Source organism: Cetorhinus maximus, chromosome 25, assembly GCF_964194155.1.
Source record: "Cetorhinus maximus chromosome 25, sCetMax3.hap1.1, whole genome shotgun sequence".
Lineage (NCBI taxonomy): Eukaryota > Metazoa > Chordata > Chondrichthyes > Lamniformes > Cetorhinidae > Cetorhinus > Cetorhinus maximus.
The window spans coordinates 27,882,665-27,907,509 of record NC_135903.1 but is presented as its reverse complement, the minus strand read 5'-3'; the positions used below and the strand labels follow the sequence as shown (position 1 = coordinate 27,907,509).

The 24,845-nt window shown below is 45.3% G+C and overlaps 1 protein-coding gene across 7 annotated transcripts in view; it reads right to left on the bottom strand.

Annotated features, from left to right (window-relative positions):
* Positions 1-794: 794 nt before the first annotated feature.
* LOC144667987 (MAGUK p55 subfamily member 2-like) overlaps positions 795-24,845 on the bottom strand; it is a 645,437-nt gene continuing 621,386 nt past the window's right edge. For all 7 annotated transcript variants that reach the window (XM_078529676.1, XM_078529674.1, XM_078529672.1 and 4 more), the window contains 4 exons: positions 17,835-17,996; positions 11,608-11,810; positions 8,561-8,689; positions 795-4,076 (listed from right to left, as the gene is read on the bottom strand). In XM_078529676.1, the coding sequence (XP_078385802.1) occupies positions 3,900-4,076; positions 8,561-8,689; positions 11,608-11,810; positions 17,835-17,996 (671 nt within the window). In that variant the 3' untranslated portion in view covers positions 795-3,899. The remainder of the gene's footprint in view (positions 4,077-8,560; positions 8,690-11,607; positions 11,811-17,834; positions 17,997-24,845) is intronic.

Below are 24,845 nucleotides of genomic sequence, written 5' to 3'. Positions count from 1 at the left end.
GTTAGGTATGGAGCTAATTAGCAACTGCAGTGTTGAATGCATCTTACACATTAATTCATAGATAGATGAAATGCCTGAATGGGATTTGGACATTGTCTTATCTAGGAGCTGCTTATCAATGTGAACAAGGATACAACCGATGCTGTAACAGTGCCTCTGAGGAAGGTGTTGGGTTTTCTGATGATGCAGAGGTCAAGGACTGACTTGATATCCTAAAATCATACACAATGCCATTGACAAAATATAATCAATTCACTTTTCTTTCTTACCATTGTTACCAAATTGAGAGGTGATCTTGTTAAAGTGCTTCCATCATGCACTAAAAGATAGATCTCGGGATTTGTAAACACAAGCTGCTTCAAATCTTTACCATAAAACCGACAGGTTAAAAATTTCAAATGGAAATGTGGCCACTTAGATTTAATTTAATCACAGGAATTTTTTGGATATGGTGCTTCAAAATGATTGTGTGATTATAGAAAATGATAAATGAAAGTTTTGTTTATTCCAAACAAACACATCAACAATTTGAATTTTTGTAGTGTATTTTATATATATAAAGAACATCCAAATGCATGTCACTGAGGTGCTGAGCTAAAGAAGGAAATAGTAGGAGGCTAGATATGAAATTAGATCAAAGAATTGGGCTGCAAGGAGGTTCTTTAAAGAGGAGACAGAGCTAGAAAGAAGGGGAGTCTAAGGCAGGAACCCCAGAGGCTGGGAACCAGGCAACTGTAGTCTCAGGAGCCAATGGTGGGGCTAAGGGGGGTGGGGGGGAGGGGAGGGGCGGTGGTGGTGGTGTGTGGGTGGTGAAGCACATGAGGTCAGAGTTGGGGGAAAGGAGTAAAGTAAGTCTAGTGCATGCATCAATATTTGGGCACCCGATGACATAGTTTTAGCCATTAAAGTTTGGACGAATGAATAAAACAAGTTTCCCCCTCTCAAAAACTGGAGTTTTAAACACGAACCAACTCTGATGCACAGCAGAAGGCTTTAAAGAAATTATTTTTGCTCCATTTTCATAATGTACAGGTGGTAGCAGAAGACTTTCTATGTGCACCAATTACAATGTTCGAAAGACGTTCGTGAAGAAGGCATTTACAATTTTGCATCAAATAGTGTGCAAAGGAACTCTCATGTTTACATTCATACCAAACCTCCCACATGCACTTAATAGTTCTGGAGATGCCAGGAGATTGTTTTTCCGTTCGCTTTTGAGAAGCACAGGAATATATGCAGGAATAGAAGACACCATTGCAATTCATTTGGCTGGTGGCGAATCCTGACAAAATCCTGATGGGTTTGGAATGTATGTGGTTAAACAAGTTAAAAAGTAATCCTATGTTCCGCGGTTGAGCCGGTCAAAAGGCAAAACTAAATTCACCACTTCAAATATAACCGAGTCAACCTCCTTCTAAATGGGAGCTTGCAAGTCACGACTTTTCTTGGTGTTCTTCTGAACTTTAAATTAAAATAGCTGAAGCCGAGAGAGTGATCACAAATTTTTACAATTCTACTAATCTACAGGGATTAGTCTTCATTCAGCAAAACATGATTCGGTAAAGTTCCAAAGAAAACATTGGTTTTGCAAAACTATACATACATTGGCTTTTGCTAAATTCAGCCTACAACAATCGTACACTTACAGCAATTGTATACTATTTCATCTGTTTCTTTCAAAGTAAATCTATAATTGAATCTTTTTTACATTGATAATTCCTTCACGTTACATATATAGAGTTTTTTTTAATTGTTACAAAGTTAAAAATACAATAAAAAACAACTTTTTAAAAGTACCCCTTCCCAGGGATTTATTTTTAAAAAATGATCTTCAATATATTAACTGAACAACTATAGAGGATGGGTCTGATTTTAATCACTAGAAGCAATATCTTTTTTACAATTGGCTAGCACTGGAAATACATTAAAAAACAAAATCTACAAAGAATGCCTAGATACTTAAGGATGAGCAATACTCTCTGCAATCCATCATTTACAAAAGATTAATCACCCATCCACAAGGTGAAATTCTTCTTGTTAATTTTGGTGAAAAAGCACAAGGCCCAAATAAGATTTTCTGGGTTGTATACTCCCATTTGCTCTTCCAGTAAAATTATAGACTGGAGGGATTTTATTCCTGAATTTATTTACTGCTAACTGACTGGTATGTATGTAGTAAAGGAGCTCAAGGGTTGATGTAAATAAACTGAGGAGTTTACACAGATGGATTCGGTGAAATAAACAGGACATCTCTGCAGTACTTTAGTAAAAATATTAAACAAGACTGTGGGAATAATACCATACAAATACTCCATTCATACTAAGTGAAATGTGTATTATTAAATGAGTGTGTGGATTGTTCATTGGATTGGATTGTTCTGTTTGTCCATTCACTAGCAAGGAAGATGGGTGTTCGCACTTGTAAACTTTTGATATCGCTATTTCACTTCAGTTTTATTTTATTGGGAAGGAGTGAGGGAAAATTTGGTAAATGTCTAACTTTCCATCTTGAAGACCTGGCTTGTGATTTCAGCCAGCACCAGTGGTATAAAATAAAACTCTATGATAACTGTCAATATGTTGCAGCTAAAGTTAATGAACAGCTCACATCTCAAGGGCATGAATCCACATCATTACAGCTCTGAAGCTGAGATTCACAAAGGCAACAGGAAATTGGTTATTTTATTTTAGGCATAACCACACTGAACAAATTACAACCAAATGATATTAAACGTAAAAAAAAATATAAAATCTATCATTGATGGGACAGGGAGTGGGAACTAAAGCCTGTATGCTTTAGCAGTGAACTGAAACACGGTTTTCCATCCTAAGAAGGCTCAATTAGAACTTTTATCCAGTTTTTAAAATATAGTCCAAGTGAGCCAATAAAAAGAGATACTGTCCTGTAGAGGACGCTTGTTATTAATAAATGTTAGTTCAAATCTGGTTGAAAAAGTCCTATAGAATAAGAGTTGTGGAAAATAAATTCCCAATGCCAGTACAGAGCAATAAGCAGTGTCCAATTTAATGAACACTTGTAGGAGTCACAAACAGGGCAAAACCTGGGATAAGACCATGCTGTGCTGTATTATCACATGAACACGTTAATGTACAAAATCCTTTATCCATGATTTAATTAAGACATTAACATATTTCCAATAGTTTACTGCCTCTGAAACAGTAATGAAATTCTTATAATTGTGTAAAGCTTTCATGTGTGATTATTGCACAGTTTTAAATATATATTGTGTACAGTTATTGCATGAGGACCAAGATTTCAGTATCCAGCAGCCTGTGGTCAGTGCAAATCTGTACAGTTTAATGTATCTCACCTGGTGTAAGGGCAATAGTTACAAGTTAGAATCCTGATAAACTCTGAATCCAAACTCCCACCTTCATCGTTGTGAAGTTCTTTGCAAAAAATTAAATAGGAACAGAAACTTAAAAAATAATGGATGCCTTGAATTTCAACACAAAGGTGCCCATTACTATTTTCCTTTATAAGGAACAATTTATTCATTTTCCTGCTGAAATCCCACAAAGAATAAGTGAAACCTTGGTCTTCTTGTGATTTTATTTGATAATTAATGGACTTATAGGAGTCAGCAAAATTTGCCATTAACCTTTGGACACTGCAGCCCAAAAATCTTAAATTTGCCTGATCCCTGTATTGTTCGCAAAATAAAAATGATGGTAGCTGGAGAGCATTCCCATTCTTTCATTTAAAACCCTTTTTAGATCACCTCCATTGCTGATTGACATAATATAACTGTTGTCACCGTGAGCTGCTGCCCCAATTATGACCAGCCTAAACGGGGCCCTCTTAAATTCTAAAGGACCTTTTCTATAATGTTAATGGTGCTCTGTGTAAACCATATTCCTTTATCCTTTGGAAAGCGTTAGTAGACCCAGCTCACTGGCACCCACTGGGGCTCTGTGCAGAGTTTCTCCATAGCAGCCCGAAGTTTTTGGAAGGCCTTGTCGAGGTTATCATTCATAATGGTGTGATCAAAGTAGTGGCTGTATGCTCGCTGGATACGGGAGCTCTCATCCACTGTTTTCTTCAGATCAGTGTCCTTGAAAGAAATATAAAAGAAGGACTTAGTTGCTATGCTGTGGAAGGTGTATGTTCTCTGATCTCAAAAATGTTCCACATTCCATTCTGTAATCTGTCCAATTGTTCTAAAAAAAACTGAGAGCGGAAATGACGCAATTCAGTAACTGACAGATGTTTAATATCTTGAATTAATAGGGCGCTTAAATAAGGCAGAGAAAATTCAAATCAACTTCTTAAGGGTTCATGTGCTGCTTTGACACATGTTGTTTCAAGGACTGGGAGCAGATATTGTATAAAAGCTGATGTTATCAATATATGTTGTGTATCAGATTCAGACTATTTTATATCATTATCACAAGATAGATATACACACAAGTCAATTGTATTAGTTGTTTATGAAATATGCGCCATCAATATGACAGGCATGCTCCACATGCACAATTCATCATACTTGAATGCTCCTTCATCACCAGCACAAGTTGTCACATTGTCACAGAACAGCCTGTTTTCTGTGGTATATGACCCAGTTTAAAAGGTTACTGAAACTTGCACAACTTATATAATACAAATAAAGTGTTGGCTTTTTTCCCCCCAAGCGTGTACTCCTTCATCTTCAGATTTCAGTTTCAAATCTAACCTGTGAAAAGGACATAAGTACCTACTGTGTCCAATGGCTTTTGGAGTGAACCTAACTCCTTTATTTATTGTTACAATTTTGAAGCTGAAAGTTGTTATGTTTTGGGGCTGTGTCTTTAATGTAAAATGAAGGGGGTCATAAAACCTGCTCTGAAGTCTGTCTGGCTCAAAGCCTAGGTGGTTTGATTGTTAGAGACTGGGGGTTTGGTGGTGGGGTTGGTTGGGTGGCGGGGAGGCGGTGGTTTGCAGATTATTTTATTTGAAGAAGGTGCAAGCTCTTCACACTTGGGGCAAATTCTTACCCTCGTCGGGCGGGCTCAGTGGGGCGGTCAGGAGGCCGACCACTGCCTGCGATCGGGGCCGGACCGCGATTTCACGCTGTGGGCCAATTAAGGCCCGCCCAGCGTGAAATGCACGCTTCGGCGCTCGGAATTGCCTGTGTGGTCGGGGAGGGGTGGTGATGGTAGGAAGACGAGAGCGCAAGTTCACACATGAGCGCGAGTGCGCGCTGGAAAAGCTCCCTGAGGTACAGAGCTGCCTCAGGGAGATGAAGATATAAAAAATGTTAAAAAAACTTGTCCCCGCATGTGACTCTGCCACATGAGCAGGAACATGTTAGAAATTAATATGAAAATTGTTCTTAACAACGGATCGAAACCTCATCCCGCCTGTGGATGAGGTTTCGCAAAAAATGCAAAGCCGCGTGGCCTTTTCGCCTGTCCGCCAGCCATAAGGTTGGACGGGCAGTGAAAAATTCAGTTCAATTACATTGTTAACAACCTTAATAGGCCTTTCAATTGTCGGCGGGCGTGCTGCTGACTCCCGCGCGCCGACCGAAATATCAAGTGAGTGCGTGATGACATCGGGACGCTCGCCCAACATCATTGCACGTCATTTTACACTCGAGCGGGTGGGGCGTGCACCCACCCACTCAGTGAAAAATCCTGCCCTTGGACAATAACATCTGTCATTGGGAAAATGTTGAAGTCTATTATAAAGGATGTGATAGCAGAGCATTTAGAAATACACAATCTAATCAAGCAGAGTCAGCATGGCTTCATGAAGGGGAAATCTTGCCTAACAAATTTATGAGAATTCACTGAGGAGGTAACAAACAGGATAGATAAAGGGGAACCAGTAGACGTAATATATTTGGATTTCCAAAAGGCATTCGATAATGTACTGCACATAAGGCTACTTGATAAGATAAGTGCCCATGGTGTTGGGGGTACTATATTAGCATGGATAGAGGATTGGCTAACTAATAGAAAACAGAGAGTTTGGATAAGAGGGGTATTTTCGGGATGGCAACCTGTAACTAATGGAGTGCCACAGGGATCAATGCTGGTTATTATTTACAATACATATTAATGACTTAGATGAGGGAAGTGAATGTACTGTCGCCAAGTTTGTGGCTCACACAAAAATAGATTTGGAAGGCAAGTGGTGAGGATGACACAAGAGTCTACATAGGGAAATAGACAGGTTAAGTGAGTGGGCAAAAACTTGGCAGATGGAAAATAGGCCAGAATATTGCCGTCAGCGTGCAGGGGCGGGCCCAACACATGGACGCGTAAAATGACAAGCAATGACACGTGCGTGCGTCCTGACGTCTTCACGCGCCATTTAGATATTTCGTTCGGTGGGCATGTGCCGGAGGCGACTGCGCACCTGCTGAACTGTCAAAGGCCTGTTAAGGCCAATAGAAAACTAATTAAGCTGATTAACAGTGCTGCCCGTTCAACTTTAAGGTTGGTGGGCAGGCGAAGAACCCAGGCAGCCTTAGCGTTTTAGAAAAATTTTTAAAAATAATTAAATGAAATTTGTGAGATACACAAACATGTCCCAGCTCATATGACACTGTCACATGAGGTGACATGTTTAAATGAGATTTCAGATCATTTATTGAAAATTTGTACTATCAACTCCCTGAGGCAGCTCCCCGACTCTCCCTCCTCCCCCCGCCCGCACAGCTAGCGCTAGCGCTACCGGCTGTGCGACACGCTGGCCGGGCCTTAATTGGCCCGCCCACGTTATATGGTGACATGCAGTCGATCGTGGACGGCGATCGGCTCCACGCCTGCCCCCGCCCGCTCCCACCCAGCCCGCCCGAGACAGGTAACTTTCTGGCCATAATGTGGGAAAATGTGAGGTTATGCACTTTGGCAGGAAGAATAGAGGAGCTGAATATTATTTAAATGGAGAAAGACTGCAGAAGGCTGCAGCGCAGAGGGGTTTGGGAGTCCTTGTGCATATATCCCAATACGCTAACATGCAAGTTCAACAGGTAATGGGGAAGGCAAATGGAATGTTGGCCTTTATTTCAAGGGGAATGGGGTATAAAAATAGGGAAGTCTTGTTAAAACTATACAAGGCACGAGTTAGGTCACACCTAGAATACTGTGAACAATTTTAGTCCCATTATCTAAGGAAAGATATACTGGCATTGGAGGCAGTCCAGTGAAGGTTCATTAGGTTGATCCCACGTATGGAGAGATTTTCTTATGAGGAGAAGTTGAGTAGGTTGGGCCTGTACTCATTGGAGTTTAGAAGAATGAGAGGTGACCTTATTGAAACATATAAGATTCTTAGGGGGCTTGACAGGGTAGATGTTGAGAGGTTGTTTCCCCTTGTGGGAGAGTCTAGGACCAGAGGGCATAATCTCAGAGTAAGGGGGCACCCATTTAAAACAGAGATGAGGAGGAATTTCTTCTCTGAGAGGGTAGTCAATCTGTGGAATTCTTTACTGCAGGGAGCTGTAGAGGTTGGGTTGTTAAGTATATTCAAGGCTGAGATAGACAGATTTTTAATCAGTAAGGGAATTAAGGGTTATGGGGAAAAGGCAGGAAAGTGAAGTTGAGGATTATCAGATTAGCCATGATCACATTGAATGGCAGAGCAGACTCGATGGGCCAAATGGCCTACTTCTGCTCCTATGTCTTATGGTCTTCTGGTCTAATGGCAAAGGCAGCTGTGATGCAGGTTGGCAGACTGAGAGTCTCCAAAGTCCCAGAAAAGTGTTGAAAATGTTGGGTTGTAAACAGTGGTGATTTAAAGTGTCCATTTACTTCCAAGATAAAAGAGAGTTGGGGGTCTCAAGGATAGCTGAATCAGCATTTCTATCTGGATGCAAGGTCCATGTGATGCACATCGCCTTGGAGAATGGCTTTGAGAGTGGAACGGTCTCAGACATCCCTGAAAACTCACAGACAAGGTTAAGCTTCTGCCGGCATCCGGGAAAGGGAGAGCGGCCATAGACAGCCAGATGCCGTGGTCCACTAAGCAGGAATGTGGGTGAAAGCTCACACTCAGATTGAAAGACCGATTTCATGGCTGGAGGATTTGCTTGGCTTGTGCTAGTGGAGGAATCTTCATGGATAAAAAAACTCACCTTTAAAGACAGTTCTGAGATTAAAAGTTCCCAGGCTGAGAAAGGAAAAGAACAGTAGTAAACCCTTGGGAGTTAAGAATGACTTTGGATTGGTTCCAGGAGACTTAAAGAACAGTGTAAAGTATATCAGGGAAGTATGTTTTCAGTTGTGCTAAAGGAAAAAGGGGAATTTTCTGTTTTGTGGCTTAAAGTATAAGTTGCCTACAAAGGTACTGTTAATAAAGGTTCTTTAAATCTTTTGTTACAGTAAAAGTCTTAAAATGTGAAATCTTGACATGTCATCCTTTCAGCTATTAACTGAAAGTTCAAATTTCTTTGTCAAAGGTTTCAGACTCTTCAGAGATTGTAACATTATACTAATCACTTAAAAGGTGTGCTTACCTTTCATTTCGCTAAACAAAATAGCAACATTGCCATTAAATTGAGATACAACGCTGTTGGCTGGAAAGAGATAAATTTACACAAATTCAACTTACAGTTAATTGTTTTGTTGTAACTCCTGCATCAATTGCTGCCCTGTGCATTGCCCGCAGGGTGTCCAAATCTGGAGCCTCAATAAACACCACATAAGGCATGAATTCAGATGTCCTCAGAACCTTTAGCGCCTACAAAATATGAGGAAACAAAAGATTGCATTTCTCCTTCTGTATCATGGCCTTAATTTTAATGACTGCCTGCAAATACCATCCCTTAACTGGTAGAAGAGGGGGGGTTAAAATATTGGGATCAAGCAATCCAGTCTCATACCCTCCTATTTCAAATTTCAAAAGTACAAATCAGTTCATCTAGGGGTGCAATAGCATAGTCTAGGTTACCGGGCTGATAATCCAGAGGCCTGGACAAATGATCTGGAGTTGTGTTCAATCTCACCTGGACAGTTCGGGAATTTAAATACAATTAAATAAATCTGTAACAAATCTGCAATGGTGGCTCTGAAACTATTTAATCACAACACAAACCCATCTGGTCACACCAATGTGCAACTCCAGACCAACAGCAACAACTTGACTGCCCTCTGAAATAGCCGAGCAAGCCACTCACTTGTACTCAAGAAAGTGGCTCACCGCCATCTTCTCAAAGGCAATTAAGGAGGGGCAATTAATGCTGGCCTTGCCACTGATGTAAACATCCCATAAATTTTTTAAAAATCAATGAGTCTATGGCAAAAGGAAGGTGGGAGCCTAATTAAAGTGAGAGTAGGCCTGAACTGTGGACTTCCCGGCAGCAGGTCAAAGGCAGAAGGTGCCGACGGGTCAAGGTATGTTCTCTTCAGCACAGGATCTGTTCTATTTAACACTCCCTATGGGTCAGGAGGGCCAGGCCCTGGTGGTCTCTCTCTTTTCCCACCACACCAAACTTTTAAAGGAGTCTGCTGCGGAGTATTTAAATGAGGCCCTGCTATTAAGATCGGCAGGGCCTCCAAGTCCCTAGCCTTGATGGGTTTAATCAGCACAGTATCAGCGCCTGTTGCTCACTTTGAAAAATCTGACAAAATCATTGGGGAGCCACAGAGTGGAGGGCCCAGCAGCCAATGTAAAATAGCAATAGCAATGGGAAGAGGACCTTACATGGTCGCGTAAGGGTCTGAATTGGCCACTGGGAAGAAAGACGGTCCTCCACCTTCCCCAGTGGTGATAAAATTCCATGGTGCTGGGAAGGCCGCAGTCACTTCACACTCCTCCCCTGTCTTCCCTTGATATTTTGTGGCCCTCCCCAACCCTGCTTCCCAGCCTGTCACTCGAGGGCTGGTATAATTCGGCCCGGAGTGTGATAATATATTGGAATGGCAGTGCTAGCAATTCACAATAATGCAATCAGAATATATTTTTAATTTAATAGATAAAGATGAGGCTGACCCTGAAACTGCGGTGAAGTACTGAGTTGATTATTCTGTTGTGTGGCTATAGCACATCACAGCCCTTTCATATACACTATTTCTAATAATCTTTAACTGTGATGACTGACCTGTAAGTAAAAATCAATTTATTTGATATTTACAGTCTCAAAATGTTTTCTTACCTCTAAAATTAGAGCCAAATACTTTCAGATTAAAATTTGGAGTCAAAGTAAGCTCCATCAGGAACTTGATGTAAAGCAGAGTTTCCCAAAACGGTGCATTGTGGCTCCAATGAGATTTTAGGATCGCATGCTGTGAGGTAACAAAGGCTGTCTTGCAGCTTAGACTGATTCCTAACAGCTGCAAGGCCCCTTTAAATCCTGGCGTGTTTTTCTATTAGTGGGCACGGCCTAATGGACTGCACTCTGAGGCCCCAACTGCTGCTGCAAAAAAAGCCGATGTTCATTTCTTTTGGAGAAACCCTGCCTTTTCATCAGCTGCCCGGTGCTCAAATTCTGTTCCCCCCAAAAAAAACCACCCCTGTTAAAAAACTAAACCACCCCCCCACCAGCAACTGAAGCTTCCCCTCCTCCCACCAACTTCATCAGCTGAAGCTCCCACGCTTTACGCCACCTTTCCTCATCCAAAGCACACCCCCCCCAGCACTCGCACCCCCCCCCCCCCCCCCGGTCTACAGCTCACATACCCCCCGACCAAAATTTAATTCTGGTCACATGAAGTCTGAGGCTTTAAAATTGGGTCAAACTCGGAAGACGTTTGGGTGTTTGGGAAGCACTGATTTAAAGTGTATAAGGACACAAATGAAATTTTAACCTCATTCTGGAAAGTCAGCTTTACAATACCATGGTAACTACCCACAGCATTGATTTTATGGCCTGAATCTTCTGGTTTGCGTGCCGGGATGGGCCCCACTCACCGACGAGTAAAATGACGCGCGGTGACGCCAGGCGTGCATCCCGACGTCACCGCACGTCATTCCGATCTTCAGTCTGGCGGGTGTGCACCGGAGTCGGCTGTGTGCCTGCCAAACTGTCAAAGGCCTATTAAGACCATTTAAAAACAAATTGAAATAATTCACAGGGCTGCACATCCAACCTTAAGGTTGGCGGGGGGCAGGTGAAGAGCCCAGGCGGCCTTCGTATTTTTCATGGAACCTCATCCAAGGGCGGGATGAGGTTTCATGAAGGGTTTATAAATGTGATGAAAATTTTTAGTGAAATTTATTGACATGTCCCAGCTCATGTGACACTGTCACATTAGGGGACATGTCTGAATAACTTTTTAAATTCTTTTTTTCAGGTTTTCCAGATCAAATTAATCTCCCTGAGGCAGCTCCGGGAGCCTGCACAGGTAGCGCTGAGTGCTTCGGGGTGTGCATCATGCTGGGTGGGCCTTAAATGGCCCACCCCTGCAAAATGGCGGTGCGCAGCTGGTCACGGGCGGCGATCGGCTACGTGCCCACTCTCAAACCGCTCACCTGACAGGGAGGAAATCCTCCCCTATGGATTTCGTATGAGAGGCTACAATGTATTTATTGCAGCTTTTTAACGTGCATTGCAGGTAAAGAGTCTTCTGAAGTCCAACCCACAATGAATAGATTTTCAAATAATAATAATAATAGCAATATTATGTTGTAATTATGCAAATATCCAATCCTTCCCTTACCTGTGGGTTTGCATCCAAGATGCATATTTTTCCACATTCAACAACCTCATGAATGGAATCAATCTTTGTTCCATAAAGGTTCCCTTCATATTCACCATGCTCCAAATACCGCCCACCTTTGATGTCATTTTCCATTTCAGCACGGGACACAAAGGCATAAATGTGCCCATCGTTCTCGTCCTCCTTTGGCTTTCGTGAGGTGACTATAATGAACAGATACAACAAGAATCCTCAAGCACTTCAAAGGAAAAAAGGACTTCAAACACGGGAAACAAAATCAGACCGACACAAGAGGTCTGTCCACAGCTGTCAAGAGAAAAGCCAGGTTAATGTGTTGGGTGATAAAAGCAGAAAACTGCGGATGCTGGAAATCCAAAACAAAAACAGAAACAGAAATACCTGGAAAAACTCAGCAGGTCTGGCAGCATCGGCGGAGAAGAGCATGGTTGACGTTTCGAGTCCTCATGACCCTTCAACAGAACTGTTCTGTTGAAGGGTCGTGAGGACTCGAAACGTCAACCGTGCTCTTCTCCGCCGATGCTGCCAGACCTAACGTTTTGGGTGTACGCACTTCAGCAGAACTGCAAACTGAACAATGTGTGAGCGGCTTGGCAGGAATTACAGAGGACAATGGGTCAAACTCCTCATCTCAAACTGTTTAGGGTGAGGAATGGGGAGAGCTCTGAAAGTAAATGCTAGCCTAATTTTCCTCTTTGTGGATGCTGTCTGTTTCTACTTTTAAAAAAAATTTAACTCCAGTTTTTCTGCATTTGGATTCTTGCCCTTTATTTCCTCATTTCTTTTGTTTTTTTACCTTTATATATCTTCCACGGGATTGTTTAGTTATTTCCATGACTTTCATCATCTCATTGAGTGTTTATACATCATCACCTTCCATAAAAACAGCTTGCAATATCAATGGCAGCACTCTGGTCTCTATGGCCAGAACCTTTGGTCGGCGTGCAGGGGCGGGGACCCGCTCGCCGACGCGTAAAATGACGCGCGGTGACATCGGGCTTGCGTTCCCACGTCACTGGGCGTCATTCAGAGATTCAGTTTCGCGGGTGTGCACCAGAGTCGGCATGCGCGCCCGCCGAACTGTCATAGGCCTATTGAGGCCATTTAAATATCAATTAAATTAATTAACAGAGCTGCCTGTCCAACCTTAAGCAGCCTTCGTATTTATCATGGAACCTCAACCACCTCAAAAGTTCATAGACATGCCCCAGCTCATGTGACACTGTCACATGAGGGGACATGTCTTAAACATTTTGTTTTCTTTATTTAAATTTTTCAAATTCAAACTAATCTCCCTGAGGCACAGAGATCATGAGATTTCTGCGCTCTTTCGCAAAATGGCGGTGAGCTCGCTCCTGCTCAGCCCCCACAACGAGGAGAAAATTCTCCCCTATTGACAGATAAGCATCTCTGGTCAGGTTCCACTACAGGAGCTGACTTTTCTCTCTGATGGCGGGAAACAGGGGCTGGGACTGTTCCTGGTGATTTTCTCTGGTGTGGTCAGTTAATAGTCAGGAGGCAGGTTCATGTCCAACTAAGGATGGCAGATGGACTCTCGTAGTTGGAGGCCACTTGGAGGCCTTCCATGTTAAAAGGCTTTAATGGAAGGTATGTAAGCAAGAGGACACTTCAGCATGGAGGCACCCTCTCTCCAGCATCTTAAAATATTTAAATAAAAAATAAATTCAGCAACTGCACCACCATCGTTAGGGAGCACCTCTACTGGGCAGCCTGTGACTGCTCCTGCACTCAGGCAGGCAGAAAGGGCCTCTGGGCCTGCAGCCAGGCAGGCAAGGAGGGCCTCTAGGCCTGCCTGGACTGCTACCTGCCCAGCTCTCTCCTGGATGTCCATCACCAGGCACCTAAACTGGCCCCGCTGCCCACAGAAATCTGGAAGCCATCTGGAAAATTCCAGTCAGCCTCCTTTAAATGGCCTCAGTTAGGCTCTTAAAGAACCTGATTGGCAACCTGTCACATACGGGCAAGTTGACATGTTGATCCTCGATCCCATTGCCACAAAAGTGTCCCAGAGGCAGGATACAGTAAGGGAACTGGCACAAAGACTCCATTATTAGCTCCCGCCCACCTCCAATCCCAGTGTCAGCGGGAACCAAAAATCTAGCCCTAGGCCTGGCTGCCAGCGAGTGCTACATTGTCAGAGCGGCTGTCCTTCAGATGAGAGGTTAAAGGCTCCATTTGTCTGTTCAGGTAGCAGTATTTGAAGAGGAGCAGAGAAGGCCCTCAGGTGTTCTGACTAATATTTATACCTGAAGGAGCGGTTGAACTATTATTTATCTTAATCACTGTTTGCGGGACTTTGTTGTACATAAATTGGTTTCTGTGCTGGCCTGTTTTTCTATGAGTCATGTAATATAATTGAATGTTACTCTATGGGTTATGGAAGTGTGCAGGTTGTTACTACCATGAGGTTTATAAGATTAGTAAATTAATAGGTAAAGTCAGGGTAAGGGAGAAAGTAACAAAATCTTAATCAGGGTTACTATGCATGTATGTGAATGCATGGAGTATACTAAATAAGATTGGGGAGTTACAGGCACAGATTGCCATGTGGGAATATGATGTTGCGGTGATAACAGAGACCTGGCAGCTTATGGAAGTGCAGAACTGGGTGTTAAATATTCCCGGGCACAAGGTGTTCAGAAGAGATAGGAAAGGAAAGGAGGGGTGGCGGTATTGCTTAAGGAGAGCATTGCAGTGCTGGAGAAAGGGCATGTCCCAGAGGGTTCAAGGACAGAATCAATTTGGCCAGAGCTAAGGAACAAAAAGGGTGCAATTACACTGCTCGGTGTAGTCTATAGACTGCCAAATAGTGAGAAGGATGTAGAAGACCAAATCTGCAGGGAAATTACAGAGAGATGTGGGCATTATAGAGTAGTTATAATGGGGGACTTTAATTACCTGAATGTAGACTGGGACAGCGGTAGTGTAAAGGGCGGAGAGGGGCAAGAGTTCCTTGATTGTGTTCAGGAGAATTTTCTACAGCAGTATGTGTCCAATCCAACAAGAAAAGATGCACTGTTGGACCTGGTTCTTGGAAATGAGGCGGGCCAAGTAGATCATGTGTCAGCGGGGGAACATTTAGGAGACAGTGATCATTGTATTGTATGTTTTAGGATGATGATAAAAAAGGATGATAGGCAATCCAGAGTAAAAATAATTAACTGGACAAGAGCCGGCTTCGATGGGGCAAGAGCAGAGCTGGGTTAAATAGAATGGAACGAAAGATTGGCAGGAAAAACTGTAACTGAACAATGGGCTTGACTTTAAAAAAGAATTGGTTTGGGCACAGTCAAGGTATATTCCATCGAAAGGGGAAGGTAGGACAAACAAATCTAGGGGCAGAATTTTTCATATGAGCTCCGTGCCTCAGGGAGATTGAATCGATATTAAAATTATTAAATAAGAGGTTTAAAAATTTATTTAAAAATGTCCCCTCATGTGACTGTGTCACATGAGTTGGGACATGTTTTTATATTTATTTAATAAAAGCTTTAGGAAACCTCATCCCGTTCATGGATGAGGTTTCCTAAAAAACGCGAAGGCTGCTTGGGCTTTTCGCCTGCCCACCAACCTTGAGGTTGGACGGGCAGCATCAACAATTACAATAATTGCTTTGTTAATGGCCTTAACAGACCGTTTACATTTCAGCGGATGCACAGACAACTCCAGCGCGCACCCACTGAACAATATATCGCAGGACTGCGCGATGTTGTTGGGTCACACGCCCGGTGTCATCGAGCATCACTTTACGTGTCGGCATGTCGAGCCCGCCCCCGCACGCCGAGTGAAAAATTCTGTCCCAGAACTCCCTGGATGGAAAAGGAGATTTGAAATTAAGATAAAGAAGAAAAAGTGCGCTTATGACAGGTGTCGGGCAGAAAATACAATTGGAGACAAGGGAAATTAGAAAGTTCAGAGGGGAGGTGAAAAAGCCTATTAGAGAAGTGAAGAGGGATTGTGAGAAATGACTGGCAGTCAACATAAAGGAGAATCCCAAAGCCTCCTATAGGCATATAAATAGTAAAAGGGTAGTAAAAGGAGGAGTAGGGCCGATTCAGGACAAAGGAGCCATGGGCGAGGTATTTAATGAATATTTTGCATCCATCTTTACCAAGGAAGCAGATGCTACCCAAACCATGGTGACAGACGAGGAAACTGTCACTAGAAGGGTTCAAAATTGATAAGAGATGAAGTGTTGAATAGACTGTCGGTACTTAAAGTTGACAAGGCACCGGGACCGGATGAGATGCATCCAAGGATATTGAAGGAAGTGAGAGTAGAAATTGCAGGGACACTGGCCATAATCTTTCAGTCTTCCCTAGATTCGGGGTTGGTGCCAGAGGTCTGGAGAATTGCAAACATTGCGCCCTTGTTCAGAAAAGGCTGTAAGGATAAGCCCAGCAATTACAGACCAGTCAGTTTAACTTCAGTGGTGGGCAAGATTCTAGAAACAATTATTCGGGATAGAATTAGTAGTCACACGGTGTAGGATTTTTCAGTCAGCGTGTGGGGGCGGGCCTGACACGTCAATATGTAAAATGACGCGCAATGACGTTGGGCATGCGTCCTGGCGTCATTGCGCTGTGTTGCGATGTTTCGTTTGGCAGGCACGCGCCGGAGTCGGCTGCGTGTCAGCCGATATTTAAACGGCCTATTAAGGCCATTAGGGAAGTTACTAAGCTCATTGTTGAAGCTGCCTGTCCAACCTTACGGTTGGTGGGCAGGCAAAAAGGTTTTTTAGGAAACCTCATCCACGGGCGGGATGAGGTTTCCTAAAGCGTTTATTAATTAACTTTAAACATTTTATGAAATATAAAAATATATCCTCTCTCATGTGTCATGAGAGGACATGTTCAAATAATTTTTTAAATCTTTTATGCGTTATTTACAATAGCAATTCAATCTCCCTGAGGACGAGCTTCCTCAGGGAGATTGAAGCACTCTTTCGCGTGCATACATGAAAGAGCGCAGGCCCCGACTCTCTCTCCTCCCCCCGCCTGCACAGCTACCACTCACATCTTACGTTGGGCGGGCATTAATTGGCCCGCCCATGTGAAATGGTGACGCAGAGCCGATCGTGGGCAGCGATCGCTCCTGCCCGATCCCGCCAAGCCCACCCGCTGCCTGAAAAATTCAGGCCATGGAAACATATGGGTTGATATGGGAGAGCCAGCTTGGATTTATAAAGGGGAAATCGTGTTTAACTAATTTTTTGAAGAGGTAACAGAAAAGGTCAATGAGGGTAACGCTGTTGATGTGGTGCACATGGACTTTGAAAAGGCATTTGACACAGTGCCAACACAACCGACTTGTGAGAAAAGTTATTGCTCATAGAATAAAAGGGACAGTAGCAACGTGGACACAAAATTGGCTGAAAAATAGGAAGCAGAAAGTAATGATCAATGGATATTTTTCAGGCCAGAGGAAGGTTTGTAGTGGAGTTCCCCAGGGGTCGGTATTGAGACCCTTACTTTTCCTGATATATATTACTGATTTAGATCTGGTGTGCAGGGGATAAATTCAAAGTTTGCAGATGATACAAAACTTGGGAGTGTTGTGAACTGGGAAGAGGCTGATGTGGAACTTCAAAAGGACATGGACAAGTTGGTGGAGTGGGCAGATAGGTGGCAGATGAAGTTCAATGTGGAGAAGTGTGAGGTGATGCATTTTGGTAGGAAGAACATGGAGAGGCAATATAAAATAAGGGGTTCAATTTCGAAGGGGGTGCAGGAGCAGAAAGACATGGGTGTATATGTGCATAGATCATTGAAGGTGGCAGGACAGGTGGAGAAGGCAGTTAATAAAGCACATAGAATCATGGGCTTTATTAATAGGGTCATAGAGTACAAGAGCAAGGAGGTTATGCTGAATTTATATAAGACACTCGTTAGACCTCAGCTGGAATATTGTGTACAGTTCTGGGCACCATATTATAGGAAGGATGTGAACACAATGGAGGGATGGACACATGGTTCTAGTCTACTGCTTCAGAAGTTTGGTCTTCTGGGTCTAACTGATTGTTCTTTTTAAGGCTGATCTTCTCAGTTTTCACATCTGCCCTGTCTCAACTCCCATCTCTTTCCTATTTACATTGGCACAGTCACAATCTAGCTAACTTATCATAAAGGTGATTATCAGACCACTAGTAGCTAGAGTTAACGTGTACACGAAAGTCTGCATCTACTCACAAGGAATGGTTGTTCCAAAACGCATTGGGTCAGACATAATGAGTCTATTCTTTAAGCTTCGCCGCCCAACGCCTTGTGCTCCTATAAGGACCAAAGTCTTCCTTTGAAATGGTGGCATCTTTGCTACTTCCTCATAGATCAGAAGTTCATGTCGATCAAATTCTAGAAATTAAACAGAACAGGATTTAGCTGGATTTACACTGATAAATAGTACAGTGTTATTATGAATACAGTTGAATGGTGTGAATTGCAGTTTCAGTCTTTACAAATGCAGCACCTGCCATATCTCGTACCAGGAGATCTTTCAGCAACACCAAAGACACTTTGTTAAGGTAAAATACAAACTAATTTCAAAGAAGTTTTATAGTATGCGATCAGTAGCCAGATCTGGATCAGTAGCTTGGTCCTGGCTTTGGCTTTGGCTTAAAGTAATGAGATAAAGATCTAATATCCGCTGGTTTTAAGAGTGACTCTGAAGTGAGTGAGTTTGGGATGTGTCAACTGAATTCGTTGGAGTGCAGTTTCTGAACAGAAAACTTTTCATAACTTTTCATGAAATACAAAGACACCTTTTAACAACAGGAAATAGGATCCCTTTGTCGGAATGGGGTAAAATTGTAGGTAAGTTAGCAGGACTGATTTGGGCAGAATTTTCTGGCTGATGTGTGGGTGGCGGACCCCGCACGTCAGCGCTTAAAATGTCGCGCGCTAACATCGCGCGAGCGTCCCGACATCAACGTGCAGCATCACGATATTTAGGTCGGCGGGTGCGTTATACAGCGGGACGCGCGCCCGTCATTAATTAGAGGCCTCATTAAGGCCCTTAACTTGCCAATCGACGAGGATTTTGAGGGGCCCATGTGAACTTCAGCTCGGCGCACAGGCCCAATGGGCAGGTGATTTTTTATTAAAACTCATGCACTGGCCGGATATGTGGACTCAGAGGGGTTGTCCATGTTTTTCATGAAGTTTTTAATGCAGAAAGTGTTTTAAACTTGCCTGTGTGATTGTTAGCAGTTCACATTGATTTCCAAGAACTTTTTGTTTACTTTGAAGCTTCAGCTCAGCACTCTGCAGACAGTAATCTTTCTCGGGCCTGCAGCTTTCCAGAGGCCTCCATTTAGCCTGGGTATGGGTTCTGACATCTCCACTGGAGGCAGCTCCTCTGAGGAGGAAGGGAGGGATAGAATAAGGAGGAGGCCAGGACTGGACAATCAGTCTCCAGGGGAGCCACCTTTGGGAGGCCAGGCGCAGGCACAAGGGGTGCAGGGCCAAGAGGTTGTCCAAGGTAGAAGGGGCCACAGAAGACGCCACTATCCTGCTGCCAGGGTATACAGGCGGCGAAGCAGCTACCTCAATATGACTGAGGTGCATTGCCAAAGGTGGCTCCGACTGTCAAGGGAAACAGTCAACTATATCTGTCAGATGATTGACCCTGAGATCTCCCCTAACTGTGTGGGTGGACACCCCATGCCAGCAGCTCTGAAGCTCACAGTTGCCCTTCACTTCTATGCCTCTGGCTCCTTCCAGGGCTCGGTGGGTGATCTTTGTGGTGTCTCCCAATCAGCTGTCCACACTTGGGTCAAGCAGGTTACAGATGCTCTGTTCAGACGGGCATTGACCTTCATCCACTTCCGCTGCGACCAGGCAAGTCAGACACAGCGAACCAGAGGCTTCGCGGCCATTGCTGGCTTCCCCCGCGTCCAGGGTGCAAGAGACTGCACACATGTGGCCATTGTCAACAGGAAGGGCTTCCACTCCATGAACGTGCAGATAGTGTGTGATCAAAGGATGCTGATTCTGCAAGTCTGTGCAAGGTACCCAGGCAGCTCCCACGACGCCTACATCTTCAGACACTCCCAGGTGCCGGGGCTCTTCAGTGCTCCAGCCCGGCTGGATGGTTGGCTGGTGGGTGACAAGGGCTATCCCCTCAGAAGGTGGCTCATGACGCCTCTCCACCATCCAAGAACAGAAGCTGAGCAGTGCTATAATAGGAGCCACGGCACCACAAGGGTTGTGGTGGAGAGAGCTATCAGTCTTCTCAAGATGCGCTTCCGTTGCCTGGACCGCTCAGGGGGCGCACTCCAGTACCCCCCAGATCGCGTCTCTGTGATAGTGGTAGCATGCTGCGCTCTGCACAATCTTGCGCTGAAAAGGGGGGATGCAGTTGACGATGAAGACCTTGACGCCCTGGATGAGGCTGCACATGATGAATCCAGCAGTGGCTCAGAGGATGAGGAAGCACAGGGCAATGATGAGGGGCAGCACGTCGACCCGCTACTACACCAAGGAGGCAGGGACACCCGGGACACTTTAATCCAATGAACCTTCAGCTAGTTCCACACACATGGATCAGCAGGACCAGCATTGCCTGGCGCATCCATACGTGGCACTAGGTGCTACATCTTCCACCTCATCAGCTGCAACTAAGGGCTTAGTACAAAAACATCAATGTCCACTCAAACACTCATATGTCTGTGAAACATACAAATGCAGCACAAAAGAAACACCCTCAGCCATGGTCAGAGAACTGGACTTTATTCCGTCCAACATCAAAGAGAAACGTCTCTATTACAAACATAACTATTTGTTCCCTAATCCCGGGCCAACACAAAATCACCAGTGACAAACCCGTGGAGTGCCTAACGTGCCTTATGCTTACGTTTGCGGGTGCTACGTCTTGGTGCCGCCCCATCATTCGGAGTGGCTTGTGAGACAGCCTGCTGACTCTGCTGTCCTGGTGGCCTCGATGCCTCGATGACCTTGGCGGGCGTCCTCTGGCCCGTGAAGCCTGTGATGGTCCCGCCTGGGAGGGAGTGGCCAGTTCCAGAACTGGCACATCCCCAATTGTGGCAGCCTCAACGGATGCAACGGTCACTGGCAGAGGGGCGGAGGAGCTGCTGCCCTCATCCGGAGCGCCCTGAGAGGAGCTCGCAACGACGACAAGCAGCTGCTGCGCCGACGTGAGGTCACATTGGACCTCCATGCTCACCTCAGATGGATGGGGCACCAAGCGGCAAAACTTGGTGCCCAGAACATCTCCCACACTGCGAATGACCACCCATGGCCAGTACCGCTGTGAGGGCTTGCAGGTCAGAGCATAACCCAATAAAAAGAGTCTCCATCCGATCGAACCTCCTCTCCTTGAGAGTCGCCAATCTCTCAGTGGAGGAAGCCTGAAGCTCTGCCCTGAGGTTCATGCCTTCATGTGCACTCTGCCTGGACTCCTCCATCGCAGAGACCAACTGAAGCACACCCTCATGCAACCCTGCCAGATGCAAACGCAAATCGTGCCGCTTGTCCTGCAGTTGCTGCATTGGTGACAACTCCAGAGGCACATCATTACTGCCGGACTCACTCCGGCTGCTGGTGCCATTGGCACATTCTGCCCCTACCATCTCCTCCAGCGATTGTGAAGTGCCCTCTCCACTGTGATCCAGGTCACTAGCTGACGGTAAATTCCCCACTGAGGTGTGTGTGTCTGCGCTGGTGCCTGGCTGGCTGAAATGATGTGACGCAAGTTGCATGTCTTGGCCCTCAGGTGTGGAGAGGGGTCTGCGGTATCGTTGGCCGCGGCCATGCGGTGGTGATGTTGAAATTAACAACAAGGACAGTGCATCAGTTAGCGTTCAGTCTCAGTAACACCTTTCATCCCTTTCCCCCCCAGCCTCATAAGTTGATCACCCTTCAAGATCCTAAGGAGACGAACATTGGTGGGGTGGAAAAGAGTCAAGAGGAGGCTCAAAAATTAGACGCGCATACAGACAGGCTGGTCAGATGGCCTAAGGAATGCCACATGGAATGTTATTGCCATTGGAGTGGGGAGAGTGCAGAGGTTCCTGACCTGGATGCATGCTGGCCTGGAGAGTTGGAGTGATGAGGAAACATTGCAAACACATGCGACATTTGCCGTGGAGCACAGGAGATTGAGAGGTCACATTATTGACCTTCATTCCGTTATTAGGGGCCTAGACTGGGTGGGCAGAAGTCAACATTTCCCCTTGGCGCAGGGATGAGTAACGTGGTGGCATTTATTTAGGTTGAGTGCCATGAGGTTGACAGATGAGGTGTTGAGGACCTTTTGGACAGAGTAATGTGGGACGCACTAGCTGAAAGGGTGGTGGAGATACCAACCTTCCTAAGATGCAAAACGTCTTTGGCTGTGCAGCAGCAATACCATGGCATGTTAGGCCATGGGGATAGTGGTCACAAATGGGATAGAGTGACTTTGGAAGGTGGTGGTTGCACGTCTTGGCCCTTAGGTGTGGAGTGGGGGCTGAATCCTCAAGGGGACGAGAGACCCACAGTCAGAGTGTCTCAGTCTGTGAATGAGCAGTGTTGCAGCATTAACGATTGCAGCAGCCATCAGTGGTTTCGATGGTGGGCAGACAGAGTAGATGGGACTGTGGACCTCAAATACCTGGCCGCTGCACCCCAGCCTCGCCGACAACTGCCGCCCTGGCTGCCAGCCTCCCCCCCAGCTCCATGGCCTGCTCCTTGAAGGTGGTGAGGCGCTGGAGCAGGGTGTGCCCACCACCAGTACTCTGGCGCTCCCGGCTATTGCTCTCTGTTTTTGCCTGCAGAACAGAGAAGAGGATTTATTGGGGCTGATCGCTCATGTACTCTGCACGCGCACGCCACACCCCAACCACAGTGGCCCATCTGAGGCCTCCAGCAGCTCCTGTCCACACTACTGGTGATCAGTCCCCAGAAGATAGTACGGCTGCTCCCAACTCCCTCCCCCAACGGCCACCTTGGACACATTCTGCGTCCATCACTTTGAATAACACACGGGTCTTAGCACCCATGGCAAGGAGGCGCAACTAGGTGTGGCGCCGAGGCCAGCAGATGGCTCTTGGCCACGACACCTTGAGGCTCCCCTTTCACCATCTCATCACCATCAATAAGACATGTGTTGGAGTTCTGAGTATGTGTCTAGCTGCCTCCCCTGCAGGTTGCCCCCAGACTACTCGAATGTGACAAACACCAACATATGCTGCGGGGAGAACCCATCTACTCCTCAACCACTAAGGCTGATGTAAGCATGGTCACTATTTGTTTGCCCACCCAGCATGCGCCAAATGCCCAATGCAGTAACGACACTAAGACGTGGGGGTGGGGGGGGGCCTCAAAGGCTAAGGTTACCTGCTGGGTAAAATGGCCAAGGCCGACATGGTACTCACCCTTCCAGAGCGCCACAAATCATTGAATCATTTGTGGCACTGCATTCCTGTGCGCCGCACATCGTCATGGGCGCTTACTGTCTCACCCACCTCCTGCCACGCCTGCCTGGTGACATGGGGGGCCATCCTCCAGATACAAAATATCCTGATGGCTGGACACCTCTTGGAGGAGGACAGCACGGCAGGCATCGGAGAAGCGAGGGGCACAGTGGCTCCCCGCTGGCCTACCCTGCAGCCTGCCCCCCTCCTCCTGCTAATGTGCTCTGAGAGCCGCCCGTCTCTCTCTGTGAGTGGCCATGGTGAACTGCCTCAAGGAGGCTGCCCGGCCACTCTTTATACAGACTGCCGGTTCCCCATTGGAGCTGGCGGTCTGAGCACGCCCGCCTCCGCAACGATTTTCCCGTTCTACATGGGAGTCGCTAACCCGCTGGGCGGGCCTTAATTGGCCCGCCCGCGCAAAATGGCAGCGCAGCCCGTTTCAGTGGCGGCAATCGGCTGCCCGCCCGCCCGTCAAGGGCAAAATTCTGCCCATAGTTTTTGGTGACTGTGGTTGTACAGGACTATTGCCAGAGTTAAGGGAATTAATTGGTTGACCATATTCTCAGATGGGCAATGTTCCAGAGGAACACAAGAACACACGAGGAAACTAATATGGGTGAAGAGGAATGAAAAAAATTGTAACAGGAATGCTGGAAAAACTCAGCAGGTCTGGCAGCTTCTGTTGGGGGCGGGGGGAGAGACAGAGTCAATGTATGACTCTTCTTCAGAGCAGCACTTGAAACGTTAACTCTGTTTCTCTCTCCAGGAATGGTGCCAGACTTGCTGAATCTTTCCAGCATTTTCTGTTTTTATTTCAGATTTCCAGCAACTGCAGTATTTTGCTTTTATTTTATGGAAAAAAAACTGTATATTTTTAAAGCAACAAAAAGAGACTGAAAGGTAGGTGGGTGCAGGTCCATGATTCTGGCAGTGTAAGGTAGTTATAGATTTCAGAGGGACCAAAAAAAAAGCTTCATATAAAAATCAACAGCTTTTCTTTTAAATACAGTCAGGCCTGACAGGAATCTGAGAAATGTCTGCAGTGTAATAATATTTGTGGTCTGAGTAGAGAAAATTTCCGACATTATTAACTTGTTGTTCAAGACAAATGCTAAGCATGGTCAAACATCGTGGGCAGAATCTTCTGGCTGGCATGCGGGTGGCGGAGCCCGCACGCCAGCGCTTAAAATGTCGCGCGCTGACTTCGCACGAGCGTCTGGAGGTCAGTGAGACAGCACAGGAGAAAGAAGAGAGAGAGAAGGGGGACAGAGAATACGAGAGATTCAACAGGTTCATAAACAAGGATACAATAACTACCGTAAGTTAGCTCAGGGTGTCCCTGTATGAAACATTAACAAAGCAATCGCCAAAATGTGCAAAGGTATTTTGAGTCTCATAATATTGGATTATGACAGTTGAATTAAGAATGAATATGTGCGTCTCAAGTATACCAGTGTTCTTTTATTGTATAATACACTTTAATTAGCAGTTGACAGCTGCACTTTTATTCAGCATTCTTTGGTTCAGGGCCACTGCAGTGCTTTTTACCTATGAAATATTGGGATGTATATTTATCTGGTAAAACATGATAGAATCAGCTGCACATGTTACACTCCACCCCAACTGAAAAGGAAAATCAGGTGGAATGTGAAACTGGCTGTGGATTCACTGCAATCACACAAGGTGCTACCGCCCATTACAAATTTGAACCATTAGCATGTCTGCTGCCTTAGTACTTAATTTTCTTCATATATTCCTCTTTGTGAGTTTTTTGTTGCATTTTGTTGTT